The sequence below is a fragment of the Elaeis guineensis genome, chromosome 6, assembly GCF_000442705.2.
Source record: "Elaeis guineensis isolate ETL-2024a chromosome 6, EG11, whole genome shotgun sequence".
NCBI lineage: Eukaryota > Viridiplantae > Streptophyta > Magnoliopsida > Arecales > Arecaceae > Elaeis > Elaeis guineensis.
In genome coordinates this window covers 11,847,083-11,861,102 of record NC_025998.2, presented here as the reverse complement: position 1 = coordinate 11,861,102, position 14,020 = coordinate 11,847,083, and the positions used below count along the sequence as shown (strand labels likewise).

General features: G+C 40.9%; 1 protein-coding gene across 1 annotated transcript; it reads right to left on the bottom strand.

Moving 5' to 3' along the window:
- Positions 1-523: 523 nt before the first annotated feature.
- LOC105047248 (pathogenesis-related genes transcriptional activator PTI5) lies at positions 524-1,838 on the bottom strand. Its single transcript, XM_010926083.4, has one exon. It carries the CDS (start codon positions 1,498-1,500, stop codon positions 961-963), a length of 540 nt encoding a protein of 179 aa, XP_010924385.1. The 5' UTR covers positions 1,501-1,838; the 3' UTR covers positions 524-960.
- Positions 1,839-14,020: the final 12,182 nt, after the last annotated feature.

Genomic DNA, 14,020 nt, shown 5'->3' with positions numbered 1-14,020 from the left:
ATTTCAAGTGGTTTAGCACTACTTGGGCATCATTGCTAGTGATGGATTTAGCATTGCCCATCTGATAAGATTTGGCCCTTGCATTAGAATGCAATCTAAGCATACATTGATAACCTATATATTGTATGGTTAATGATAGGTCCCATGTTTTCATTATTGTGTGGTAGCTTGTCCTTCTTCCTAGCTTCTACTCATCCAATTTGTATTTCATCGCATGCTAGTGGTTAGTCCATATCGTCAACCAACCTCTTTATGCTAGACTGGATACAATCTGCACTAAGAACTTAAGATGATGTATCTTAAAATATCCATATTTTAACAAAAATTAAAATATTAAAGGAAGAGGAACGTAACCAGAGGGACCGACAAGGATCGGTGAAATAGTGCTGGGGAATTACAAACCTGCCCATATACTCGAGAATATGCTTGCTTGTCACGGGTATAGATAGAATAATTAGAAAGAGAGAGATTGAGGATTATTGCAGTATTTTTTAAAAAAATAATATATGCAAATGGAGAAGAATGATCGAACAACATGATTCACTAATTTTATGAATTCCAAAAGAAGTAAGGAGCAGAGTGGGCAATATCCTATCCTATCAGGCATGTACCACATAAAGCCCTTGGAACAATCAAGAATACATTGGTGATCTTTATCAATTGCTTGCCAGATCTCCACTCAATTTACTAGACCGACACAGTAGTTCGGAATTGATGCGGTACATGGCCAGACCAATGATGCTGGTTGGACTTGCCTTCCTCTCGGTTAATCACCAATATCTATATTTAATCGATAAATGGTGTTTTATACGTGATCTTTGGAATTTTGTCCATTATCAAAGCCATGTCCATCTTAATTAGTAACATTTTCTATTACATAGCTCAGCAAGAACTCCTCTCCATCCTAACCTGGATAAATTGAGTCCAGATATCACAATAGCTTCACCCAATCACCAGGCTTCACTGGGACATCAAACGGTACTGAATTGCCGACTGGGAACACTCACTTGCACCTTCACCCACTTCAGAAGCCCGAAGCAATCTCTCCAGGTAATCCGGCCCCAGATCCTGAAGCACCACCACCCCACCCCCGCCCGGCGCCGCGACAACGCCGCCGCCGCCGCCCATCGCGAGTGGCGGCGGGAAATTCAGCATCGCTTTGGCGCCCCGCATCCGGAAAGCGGCGCGGTCATACGCCCGGGCCGCCTCTTCCGCCGTGTTGAACGTCCCGAGCCACAGGCGTGCGCCGTGCCGCGAAGAGTCGCGAATCTCCGCGGCGTATTTCCCCCACGGCCGCCGCCTCACTCCCCGGTAGTGGTTCTTCCCGACGCGCCCGGTTGGCTCGATGCGCTTCCGGATGGACCCCGCATCGCCCGCCGCCGCTGCAGGGGACGGCGCGGTGACCGCGGTGGTCACCGCTGAGGCCTCTCGAAGAGCCTCGAAGATGACCATGTCTTGCGAGTCGTTCTCGTTAAGTGGGAGGTGGCCTCCGGTCACCATAGAAGAACAAGAGGAGGACAAAGGGGAGGGATTCTCTCCAACTTTCGAAAGGTTCTTCTAATAAGAGGATGGTGTTTTGGTTTCTTATCGGTGGTGGTGGTGGTTGTGGAAGGCACGAGGCTTTGGCTGGTCCATGGGAGGGAGAGGGTAGAGGTATTTGAATGGCTCGGGGATGGGGGGAAGGTGCCCGGGGCCCGTTTGATTAATTTTCGCTTTGGAAAAAAAGGAAAGAGGGAGGAACCAGGGGAGGTGGCTTTAGCATTCAGCAACAGCCAATCCCCTGCTTGTCCTTCTATTTGACGACTGAGGACGTCAATTCACGCTTGATGGCTTCGTCATGCTGGAAATTGCCCTTTTACCTTTCTACCAGGGCCACAGGAATAAGAGAGATGCGTTGAATGTCTCTGTCGTCGCTCCACAAGTTATTATATATGTTTCTTCATTGACGATTTAATGCTGTATCTACTTTATGAGTCTGTTTGGTTTGGCTTTACATCCTTGCAATATTCCTTAATGGCTTCATTTTTTTTTTTTTGTCTATGTGGATAATGCGAAAGGCCTTGATTCATTTCATGTGATGATGATAAAAGTCTGATTCTCAAGTCTTCACCGGCTATCAGAACTCCTTTTAATAGGAATTCGTTTTTCTTTCTTAAGTTCTTGCTATCTTTCGAGGAGAAAATAATGGAAATTATTCACTTGAATGTGGAAATATATTTTTAAAGTTCATATGTCTAAATAATTAAAATATTTTAAGTATTTAAGGCACATACATCCATGATTTCTTTATGTCATTATACATCAAATTCTAATAACTTAAGCACTTGAGTGGAGAAGCTCAAGAGAGGCAAGAGTAAAAAAGGTCATGATTCAAGTAATGCCTCAAGTGTAGTCCTTGTGAAAATTTAAATTTTATCTTATTTTTACTACTTTATCTAAGTCCATGTAATGAATCTTACCCATTCTAGTTGTATCCCAAGTTTTGGACATCTTACACTATAAAATGGTGCCAAATCATTGGATTGAGACTTGTTGATAAAATTGTTATTGGAATTATTGCCATTATTATGAAAATAAAAAAAATATGTATTTAGTTTGGTATCTCATTGCATATGTAATTTATCTACTTGAAGTTTGGCAAGGATTGTTATATACAACCCTAGTTGCATTCTCCGAATCTTCCTTTATATGTCATTGGAGCAATATCTGAACTTTTATTAGTGTTTTTTCAAAACTTGCACCAATAAAAATAATACATTTCATTACATTGTATACACGTATAATTAATTTTGGATAATTAAGATAAGGGTTGATGCAGGTGTAAATTTACTTATTGACAATATTCAATTTATGATATTGATTGGAAAGACAGTGGAATCCAATCCAACCCATAAAAAGCTTTGGTCTTCAATCTCCTAAGTCAATATTTGGAATTTCCGCCATCTCTATACTATATTCAAGAAAAAAGTGCTACATTGACAAAAATCTTACATCAAAAAGTGAAACATCTAATACATAAAATTTTGATTGCTTCATTGACTAGTAACCTAAACATGATGTAATAGAAAGCAGTAGTGAAGACAGCGATCACAATGGTATGGCACTTGCATTAATCTTTATGCAAAAGTCTCTGTGTCACCATAACACTCCTCCATTCATCATTTTCTAGCGCAGTTAAAAACAAAAAGAAATACTTTTCTCTTTGCTGTCAAAAGACTTCTAGAACCAAGCCAAAATTTGGTGCACGGGATTCCAGAGATTTAATAAACACGCCGATGGCAAGAATGTCTCCACCTCCCCTGGTCCGATCGCATCTGCCGGTGAGGTTGGGGGAGATGAGGTCAGCGATGAGATCCAACCCTCGGAACCGCGCCGCTGATTGGCGGGAGCGTTCGACGGTTCCAGAAGGTGTGGGGCCCGGGGTCGTGGTTGGGGCCCGTGGCCTTTTGACGTCGTCCAATTTGCCGGGCTGCGGATTCCAGCTGTTGCTCTCTCCAAAATTAGCATCAACGACGGGGAACAGCCTGGTTGGAGAGAAGACGGGGTTGTATCTTTCGAGCGAAAGAACGATTCACCCTCCTTTGGCGCATCGGCCGTTGGATCGCGAATTGGTTGCTTCGAGATCTGCGCATATGGATGGATGCCTTTTGCATTGCTTTGAGATCTATGCGGAGCGAGATCCGACGGGCGACGTCGCGAAAGAAGATCGATCATTTTTCGCGCGAAAGATACATCCATTTCCTAAGTTGCCGTGTAAGATACGAGGCGGAGTCGGAGAGCAGACTACTTTAACCAAAAAAAAAAAAGGTGGACTAGACTCACGTGCGTGTGACGATGGAATTTTGATGTGGAAACATCTAGCTCTAATAAATAAATGAAAACAATATTTCTTTGGTAGGCAAAGAAGAAGATATGCTGGAATGGATGGGGTTGCAATGTCTTTGAGATAAGTAGTTTTAAGTTGCCACGTATTGCAACCTCGTAAGCGACTGGCGGAGGCCATGCAGCTGCTAGGTGGAACGTTTGACATTTAGCAAATTGTGTGCCTTTATCAGTGGGAAATTCATTGAGGAGTATGACATACGGGGGAATATTTGAACCCTTGGAGTTTATGCTATGAAGACTATCTTTGATCATCATGCTTGTCCTTTTTTGTTTTCTTGCATCTTTTGGTCAAGAGGAGTGAGATGAGCATCCGAGTGATGAGACTGAAGACGATATTTCCACAAAAAATCCATGGGAAATCAATGAATCTGACTTAGATGATACCTGGCTCACATGGAGTTCCAATTAGACTAACGTATGGTTTGATCAAAGGGATCAAATACAAGAAATATTCAAAATAAGCTACTTATTGTTAAGATGGTTAATTTTATGTGTATTGAAGGGAAATAATAGAAAATAATAGGGAAAAAAAAAAAGACATTGTTCGATCATTTTATTGTCTGCTAAACGGTTTACTATTCCCTTAGGCTAGCGGTTAAAGCCAAGTATCATTTCTACGGATCTTGGTTTCAGTACAATTGTCATAGGAGAGCTTCCATTATTTGGAGGAAGATATCTAAGGTTGGGTCTCAGTTGAAGTTTCAGATCCAATGGCCTGTAGGTTCCGATAAGTTGATTAATGTGTTAAAGACTCTTAAATTATAACTATACTCATAATGGTCTCGCCAACCTACGTAAACATGAAAAATCTTAACCTGAATATGTATGTTCATAATTTTATTACTTCTAACAGAACTTGGGATATCCAGAATCTTGCCAATTTTTTAAATGATCTAATCAAGCTCATTACTATTATTCCTGTGTCTCAAGGTTTTTGATCGGATTAATTAGTATGGGGTTCATACAAACTATGCATGTCTCCTTACAAGACATGAAGAATCTGCCTATTTCCAATAATACTCAACCTCCCCAGGTTAGTTTTGGTTGGATCTGGTCTTTAAAAATTCCTCCACAAGTTAAAACATTTATTTGGAAACTGATTTGGAAAAAACTTCCGTGTAAAGCTTTGCTTGAGCACTGTAATATTATTTCTGTAACTGTACGGTTTTGTGATTTATGCACAAATCAATAGAGAACTCGTACTATTATTCACTATATTTTTCACAATATTTTGACACAAATAAGCTACATGTACCATTTGAATTTTTGCCCTAATTCACAGCCGTATTGATGGACCATCTATCTGATGCCTTGGTTGCGAATGAGCAGAAATCACTTTGCATATGCAGCTTGGATGCTTTGATGGGCTCGAAATGAGCATATCTTTGATAACAATCAGATGACTCCTACTCATATTTTACAGGGCTCCTGTCTTTGCTAACGACCATGATGGCCTTCAGGTCCTTCATTACCATGCCCTGTAGCGGCTCTAGGGTAGCCAATTACAAAAAATTCTTCCTTTTGTCAAACCCATTAGTGTCCTGGCTACTCCCTCCATTGGGTTTATAAAAATTAACTTTGATGCATATGTTGCTGAGGATAAGATGGCAGTTGGATATGTCATTCGAAATCATGAAGCTATCTTGCTTCGGGCTAGGGGTAAGTTAATTTCAAATGTTTCTGTTTCTTTTGCGGAGTTACTTGTTCCATGGTATGGGGTCCAGGTGCCATCTTAGAATTTCATGCTTCTCTTACTTGGCTAGAAGGAGACTCTGCTACTATGGTATCATGGTTCTACAATCATACAGTCAATGGTCTCTACCATATTCCGTATGTTAAAGATTTGTATCATTGGAAATCTGCTGGATTTTTTCATAAAATCACGCATACCTATAGAGAAGTTGACCAAGTTGCAGACTTCAGGGCAAATAAGGCTTTGCATGAGATTTCTCTTGGTCTTCTGAGGCTGGTATGGACTCTCGTGGTAGGTTCTCTTACAAGCTGATGCTTATAGGGTTCGATATACAAAATAACCTCGGAGATCTGTTGTTGATATCTATTGGCAAATTCTTTTAATATGCTTTGCTTATTGTTATACTCTATATGACTATATTGCTTGTTTTGGCCTGCAGATGCTCTTCTTCAGATCTACTCAAAATTTCTTTCAGCCAATTAGGAGAATTCTGAGCAAATATCTATCTCTTACTCTCGATTTCATAATCTTCTTGCTGTCAGTGGATAAGCAGGGTTTAGATTTTGCTCTGTATTGCCTGTTTGAATTACTAATCATGGTTAATATGCAGGAATATTCATATATCCTTAAGTTGAGGGAGCACCAACTTCAAAGTAATGGGAAGAGAGGCCTTAGAGGCTTTCTTCTTGACCTACTTCTTTCATGCCTTTATGGGCCCCTCTGGCTTTGCTTTCTTTACCGTCTCAGTTGTGCTTACTATTGCTGTTCCTACCTTCACTATCATCTAAACCATATGCTTATGAATGAAAAGTTTTTGTGTGGTAAAAGAAATCATAACAATAATTTCAAATTTCGTGGTATGTGATCCACAAAGAGGTGTTTCAATACAGGGAGGATAAAAAAGTTGGATCAACAGGAAAGGAAAGAAAAAATAATTAGAGAAAGGAAATGAAAACATACAAAACTCTAGATGAGGATGTCAGGTCTATTGTGACTGCTTCAAGTTTTTTTTCCTAATCAGGATCCTATGGGAATATATCTTCTTCGACAACCGGTGGCTCATTCTGCTGTTTTGTCCTATGATACATTGTTGATTGTTCAGTGAAATACCTATTCTACTCAGATATTGTCTACAACTTACCCTAGGGACTCAAATAATGAGCACGGCTTTCCACTATGGTACACTAGATATGATTTCCCTTGCGCCATCAAGATCCGATACCACACGGTGCAGCAAAAAAAAATAAAAAAAAATAAAAAATATAATACAAATATGTAGATCGGCCTCAAGCCTATCTTTACAGAACATACAAATTTTACTATGGGAGAATAAAATAAAATCAATACAAGAAGAACTCACCACTCAACTCTTATATAAGAGTCTCTTAAAAAAAATCTTAAAACCCTTATAAAAGCTCTCTGAAACCTCTGTTGAAGCTTTTCTGCACCTCTAGAATGTTACTAGCTCTCCAACGTAACAAACAGTTCGTCAATCGGAGCTATATAGACTCCAGAATCACAAAAATATCGTTTCAATAGGAAACAGAGTCCCAATCAAGCCTAAAATCATTTGTGGCCGTCCGATCGTGATCAGCTCGCATCAAAGCCATTCGATCATGCAAAACACCCTCTGATCATGCCTGATCTGATCCGAATTCGTTCTCAGCCGTCCGATCATAATTGGCTGCGATCTGGGCTATCGGATCGTGCAATCCAGCCCCTGAACCGTGTGTGGACCGCGACTTCAGTCCACGCAGCTCCCATGAGCTGCCATCGCCCCACGGTCCATGGTGGACCGCGCAAGCTCTGGGCCTGGGCGCCCCGTGCACGTTGGGCCAGCCCACGCGTGCGCCCGCACTGGGCCTGCCTGCACGGGCCCGCACTGGGCTCGCCTGCGCACTGGACCGTGCGTGCCTGCATGGGCGTGCGTCTTCGCAGGGCTCGGCGGCGCTTCGTCGGTACCTGCCAGCCCACCGCGGCCGTCGCCGCCTCATGCACCGTGTCGCCCTCTTTCGCGCATATCTCCTTTGTTTGGACTCCGTTTGGGCTGTTCTTAGGCTTGTTGGACTTCGTTTTTCATCCTGGACCTCGCTGTGGGCTCAATGTGAACTGAATCTTGAGGCGTATTTTCTAATAATCTTCATCTCAACTCAATATTCGGTCTCTATCTATCTCTAAGAGTCTGTGATCCATTTTACCCCCATATCCTGGGGCATGCCTGCTGTCTCAAGGATGGACAAACGTGGAAGTCAAGCCAGGCCACTCGATCCCACCTTCATCATGGGTTGTGTCTACTTTGACCAAAGATTTGCTCAGGGTATCATCCTACAGTAATAGAAATCTCATCCTGCGACGTCGCCTCTCGTCCTCTCGAGTCTCCTGTCTCGTGCTTGATCCACCTCCACCTGGAGCTTCATCTCGCTCTGGGCTCCTCCTGGTTCCACCTCGCACTGGGCTCCCTGCAGGTAGTAATGTTCTCCTATATTCTTCTTTCCCTATAGAACAATCCTATCACCGTGCAGCACCTTCAGGATTCCTTCATCAGCTACGGTCCTGTAGCCTCTCGAATCCAGTCTGTTCAGTGAGATAAGATTCTACCTGAAATCGGATATATATCGGACCTCCCCCAATCTTCTTACTGCACCATCATATGTCCTCCAGCTGACCATCCCGATGCCTCAGATCGCATAGCTCGATCTATCCGACAGATAAATAGTGCCCTCATTACTCTTCAGAGAGTCAAACTGCTCTTCTCTGCAACATACATGATAGATGCATGCAGAATCTAAAATCCACTGCTGGAAAGAAGTAGATACCTCATCAGATATCTCTAGGACATCACCCTTTGAGTCGCTACTGACCGTCGCTGCAGTAGCCCTCGTTCAATCCCTGAGTTGAGAGCAATCTCTAGCTAGATGTCCCAACTCGTCACACCGGTAACATCTGGTCTTACTCAAGTCTCTCATCCTGGACTTGGACCGCCCTCATCGTGATCTCCTGTCGCCTTGTCTGCCACCTTTTGCTCCTCCATAAACCACTAAAGTTGAGCTACCGCCTGAACTCGAAGCTGGATTCTCCCTCCTGAGAACCTCATTCTGGAGAATCACCGCGGTGACCTCATCTATCTTGATGGTGCTCTTCCCCACTAGAAGAGCAGTCACCAAAGACTCATACAAAGAAGGGAGTGATGCTAGCAAGACCAGGGCCCTGGTCTTCTCCTCAACTTTCTCGCCAACGCTGAGGAGGTCGGTGAAGATCTTTTGGAAATGGCTGAGATGCTTCTGCATGCTCTGTCCCTCAGTCATCTGCAGCTGGTAGAACTGCCTCTAGAAAAAAAAGATATTGGTGAGAGATTTCACCATGTACAACTCTTCGAGCTTCGATCACAGCATCGTCGGAGAAGTCTCGCCAAGCACATAGATCACCACCTCATCTGCTAGGTATAAACAGATCGTACTCACCGCCTGCATCTGGAGCCGCCTTCAATCCTACATCTCTACGGTGGTTGGCTTCTCATCGCACAAAAGAGCATCGATCAACCTTTACTAGATGAGCACGTTTTTCACTCTTACCTACCATAAGAAAAAACTGCTATTTCCATCAAACCTGTTGATCTTCACCTTAATTGTGCTTGTCTTCTCCATCTTTTATCTTGTTCACCACCGCTGCAACCTACGCTCTGGCACCACCTTATTCTGATATCAATTGTTGCACCACCAGGATCCGGTACCACACGATGCAGCAGAAAGAAAGAAGAAACAAAATAAGAAATACAATACAAATATGTGGATCGGCCTCAAGCCTATCTCTACGGGGCGTGCAAACTTTACTATGAGAGAATAAAATAAAATCAATACAAGAGAAACTCACCACTCAATCCTTATACAAAAGTCTCTCAAAAAAAAATTTCAAAATCCTCACAAAAGCTCTCTGAAATCTCTGTTGAAGCATTTCTGCACCTTCAGGATGTCACCAGCTCTCCAACGCAATAAACGGTTCGTCAATCGGAGCTATATAGACTTCAGAATCACAAAAACATCATTTTAGTAGGAAACAAAGTCCCAATCAAGTCTAGAATCATCCGTAGCCATCAGATCGTGACCAGCTCACACTAGAGCCATCCGATCGTGCAAAATACTCTCTGATTATGCTTGATTTGGCCCGGATCCATCCTCAACCATCTGATCGCGATCGGTTGCAATCCGGACTGTCGAATCGTATAATCCAGCCTTGAACCGTGCGTGGATTGTGATTTCGATCCATACGACTTCCATGAGCCACCAGCGCCCCGCGATCTACAGTGGATCGTGCGAGCGTTGGGCCTGAGCGCCCCGTGCACACTAGGCCGGCCCATGTGTGCGCCTGCGCTTGGGCTGCACGGGCCCGTGCTGGGCCCTCCCGCAAGCTGGGCTGTGTGCGTGTGTATGCGCGTGCATCTCCACCGGGCTCGGTGGCGCTCTGTCGGTCCCCGTCGGCCCGCCGCCGGCCGTCACCACCTCGTGCTCCGTACCATCCTCTTTCGTGCGTATCTCTTCCGTATGGACTCCGTTTGTACTGTTTTTGAGCTCGTTGGATTTTATTTTTCATTCTGGACTTCGTTGTAAGCTCAATGTAAACCAAATCTTGAGACGTATTTTCTAACATTGCAAGGACTTTACTTTTGCATCCACAGGAGTTCCACCACCTTGAATGAGCATTCTCTTCTCATGGGGTTGTCATTTATCTGGAGGGATGACGCTTCTTCATTGGGGAGGGGAAGGCAAGCTCCAATGCCAGGAATTCATAACAACAATGGGATATTCAATCAAAATTTTAAGAAAATTCGAGAAGTTAGATTAGACTTCTTCAACACTAAATGGAAGGCTCTACATGCTCGTTGGCGGGTGTAATGAAACATTATCCGTTAAAGGAAGAAAGGGTGCCTGATATGATAAGAAAAGAAAGGACAAAAAAAAGAAAAGAAAAAGAAAATAAGAAAAATAAAAAATCTCCAGCAGAAAAAAAAAAAAGAAAAAAGGAAGAATGAAATATTATCTCTAACATGTTTTATTGTCTTTCTCTTGCAAGTTTTATACTTACTGATGTTCAATTCTTATTCTTACAACTCTTTCAGCAAGAATACTTTGAATGGTTTTTTTAGCCCCAAACTTCTCGTTCCATTACACAGGTGCAGGCTCAAAAGTCGTACAACTGTTATGGCATCGTGCTTTTTCCTTCGCAAATTGATAGAGTAGATCTTATGCCTTCACTTATAAGCTTCAATACAAATTGGGTTCCAAAGCATCATTTTCCTTACATGGCTTCTATATGGTATTGGTCTTACAATGTCTTCATGCTGAGTCTATTAAAGAGGCTCTTGTTTCAGGATTATCTACACTGGCTACTTCATTTCATATGGTTTTTTTTCTGATATGCTGTTGTGCTCATCAATGAAGTTTTCCTATTATTCTCACTTCGATAGGTATTCATATCAATTTTCGGTGCGTGGCCTAATGATACTGTGTGGGTTGCTCCATACTCCTTTACTTTGTTTATGCTGTGGAGTTCTCTTTTGGCCATCTACTACTTAATAACAGCCGGTCATCTTGCTTATAACCCCTTTATGTGTCAATTTTATCCTTCTCTGGGAGACAAGTAGATTGCTTTTGATTCTTTGGATACAAAAGTCAGTGGCTTAAAAGGTTGCTCTGTACTTGCTCTCACATATAACGCTCTAAACTCCAGCGCCCGATTTTGTTCAAACTTCTCAATACTGTTTTCTACTTTGCTCTGTATTATAGTTTAATGGTTTCTATCTATTATGGCATCAAATTTTGGGATCTTAGTGTTTGTAATTTGGCCCGGTTCTGTTCATGGCCTGCAAGCTTGTTTTGTGGAAACATAGCCTGTATCCTTGACGGTTCAGGTACATTAATAAGAAATACTCATTTACGGAAAAAAAAAGGATTTACTATTCAATCTAAGTTGAAGAATTGAATTTCAAAAATGTACTTTATCTGATGAATAAAAAATAATAAATCATCACTTTTATTTCTAAGATATGATAATCATCGTAATAATATAATTTCTAGATAAATCATTAGTTAATACTAATAATATGGATGTCTTGCACTATCTAAAATGGCAAGTGTTTATGTTGTATGATCGAAGAGTTGAATAGTATTTTATAATTTTATTTTTTTTTTAAAATTTTACTATGATGTTTGAAAAAATATTTTAATTTTTTATTATTTATTTATTTTTGACCATAAGATTAAACACGAATCACTCGAATTTCAACCAATTGCAGTGCCAATATGTATGACCGGTGCAATAAATATTTCAAAGATTAAGATTGTTATGTATGTATGTGTGTGTATAAACGTCTTCTCCGTGGGCCACTGAAGGTGGAGGAGGCATGGGGGACTGGGGGTAACCACGAAGAATGGAGAAGTCATGGGCTACCGGTAGGAGATGAGGCACCCCGCATAGAGGAGAAGCCACAGGCCACACCTAAGGGGGTATGGTGGAGGGGGGGGAGGAGAAGCCACTAGCCACGTGCTCCAGAGGGGGTGTGGGGAATCGTGGAGAAGCCACAGATCGTCGAAGGGGAGGTGGTGTGCAGGAAGACGAGAGTGCGTAGAGGAGCCATGGTGCCTAGTCGGAGGTGGTGGCGGCACAGAGGCATAGACAGCAAGAGATGGAGAGCCATAGGTGGAGGGTCGGGAGGCACAGAGGAGCTTCGGGTGGCACTGGGCGGGGGAGAGGTGCGGAGAAGCCACGGGCAGAGGAAGAAAGAAGAAAAAATAAATATATAATAATAAAATATTTTTTAAATAATAATAAAATATATAAAAAAATATTAATATTTTATAATATTCTATTATAAAAGAGTACTATAGTATTTTTTTATTATTTTTTTATCATAAACACTATAAATGTGAGGCTAGATCCTATATGCACACTTTAGACCATTCAAATCCACGTTGATTCCGATAGCCAAGCTACAGGCAACCTTAAGTTTAGGTGGTGTTTGGTGACCCAAATGGAATTTGAAAGTATAACACTGCGTGGGAGACTCACCCATTCTATGTCATTCTTTATCTCATTGCAGATATATTGCTTCAAAGAAAGTGAACAAAAAAATGAGTGTCTAGATATCTAGTAATAATGGACTAATTATTGTTCAAGATGGCAGCCTCCTCCTCCTCCTCCTTTTGGACCAATGACCTCCCACTATGAAAGAAAAGTGCCAATTGAAGAAACATGCCATCTATACCACATCTCCCATTTGTAATGACCCACTTGCCTTCCAAATAAAAACCATTCTAGATCTTGTTATGTTGAGGAGATAGATTTTTTTTTTAAATCAAGATATCAAGAGTATATTTGGATGGAAAGAATTGGACTCTAAGATAAGAACGAGTGACTTCCGTTCTAACCATTTAGTTGAGAAAGTTTTATTTCTATTTTGATTTCAGTATGGAATGGAAATACCTTAATTTTCCCAAATCCAATCCCTATCTTTTTCTGAGTATTCAAACTTCATTCTAACTTTGATCGCGAACTAAATATATTAGAGGATATAGCCATTCTGATTTCCATTCTAACTTGTTTCAATTGTAATTCTAATTCCAAGCGTCCCTTAAGTTGTTGATGTAAGGAACAATGCCAAGGATATAAATACTCACTTATTACATTATTCTCTCATCATGTGAATAACTTGTTTGTATTAAACAAACCGCTAATTATCAATTCACATCTATTTGTTTTAATTCTAGCATGAAATCTAAATTCCTGAATCTCTCCATGAAGCTCTATGGCGTATGGTCATGTATCTCCACACTAATCATGTTGCACCTAATTTAAGATGATATGCTATACTTCATCCTCTTATTTCTTAAAATTAGATATGTATTTATGAAATAAATGAACAATTCATTTAGATTGAAGAATCACAACCATCTATATTACTCCATCTCACATTGCATGAATAATCAGGTTCTTCAAGAACAAAAATCATATAGGGCAGGCATTAGAAAAAAAATTATGGGACAGGCTTTATAATTCGTAATATTTCTTTTAAAACCATCTTAAAGAATAAAATTAAAAATTAAAAATCTTTTCTATTAATGGAGTCGTCAGCCTCGTGATTAAAAAAATATGGCACTCACTTTCTTCTTTATTTTCAGCACATTTTTTACTAATACAAACTACATGATCAGATGATACATACTAAATAAATTAATTATTAATTAAGTTAATATATATTTTCAAATAAATCAATACATATTTTACAGAATATGAAGTTCATGAAGATACAATATATGACTTAGTGATACATACTTAGTAAATTAGTCATTTAGCAATCCAATATATATTCAAAGTAAATTAATACATAATTTTTGAAATATTATGTTCATCCATACATACTATATGGGCCAGTAATACATACTTATTGAC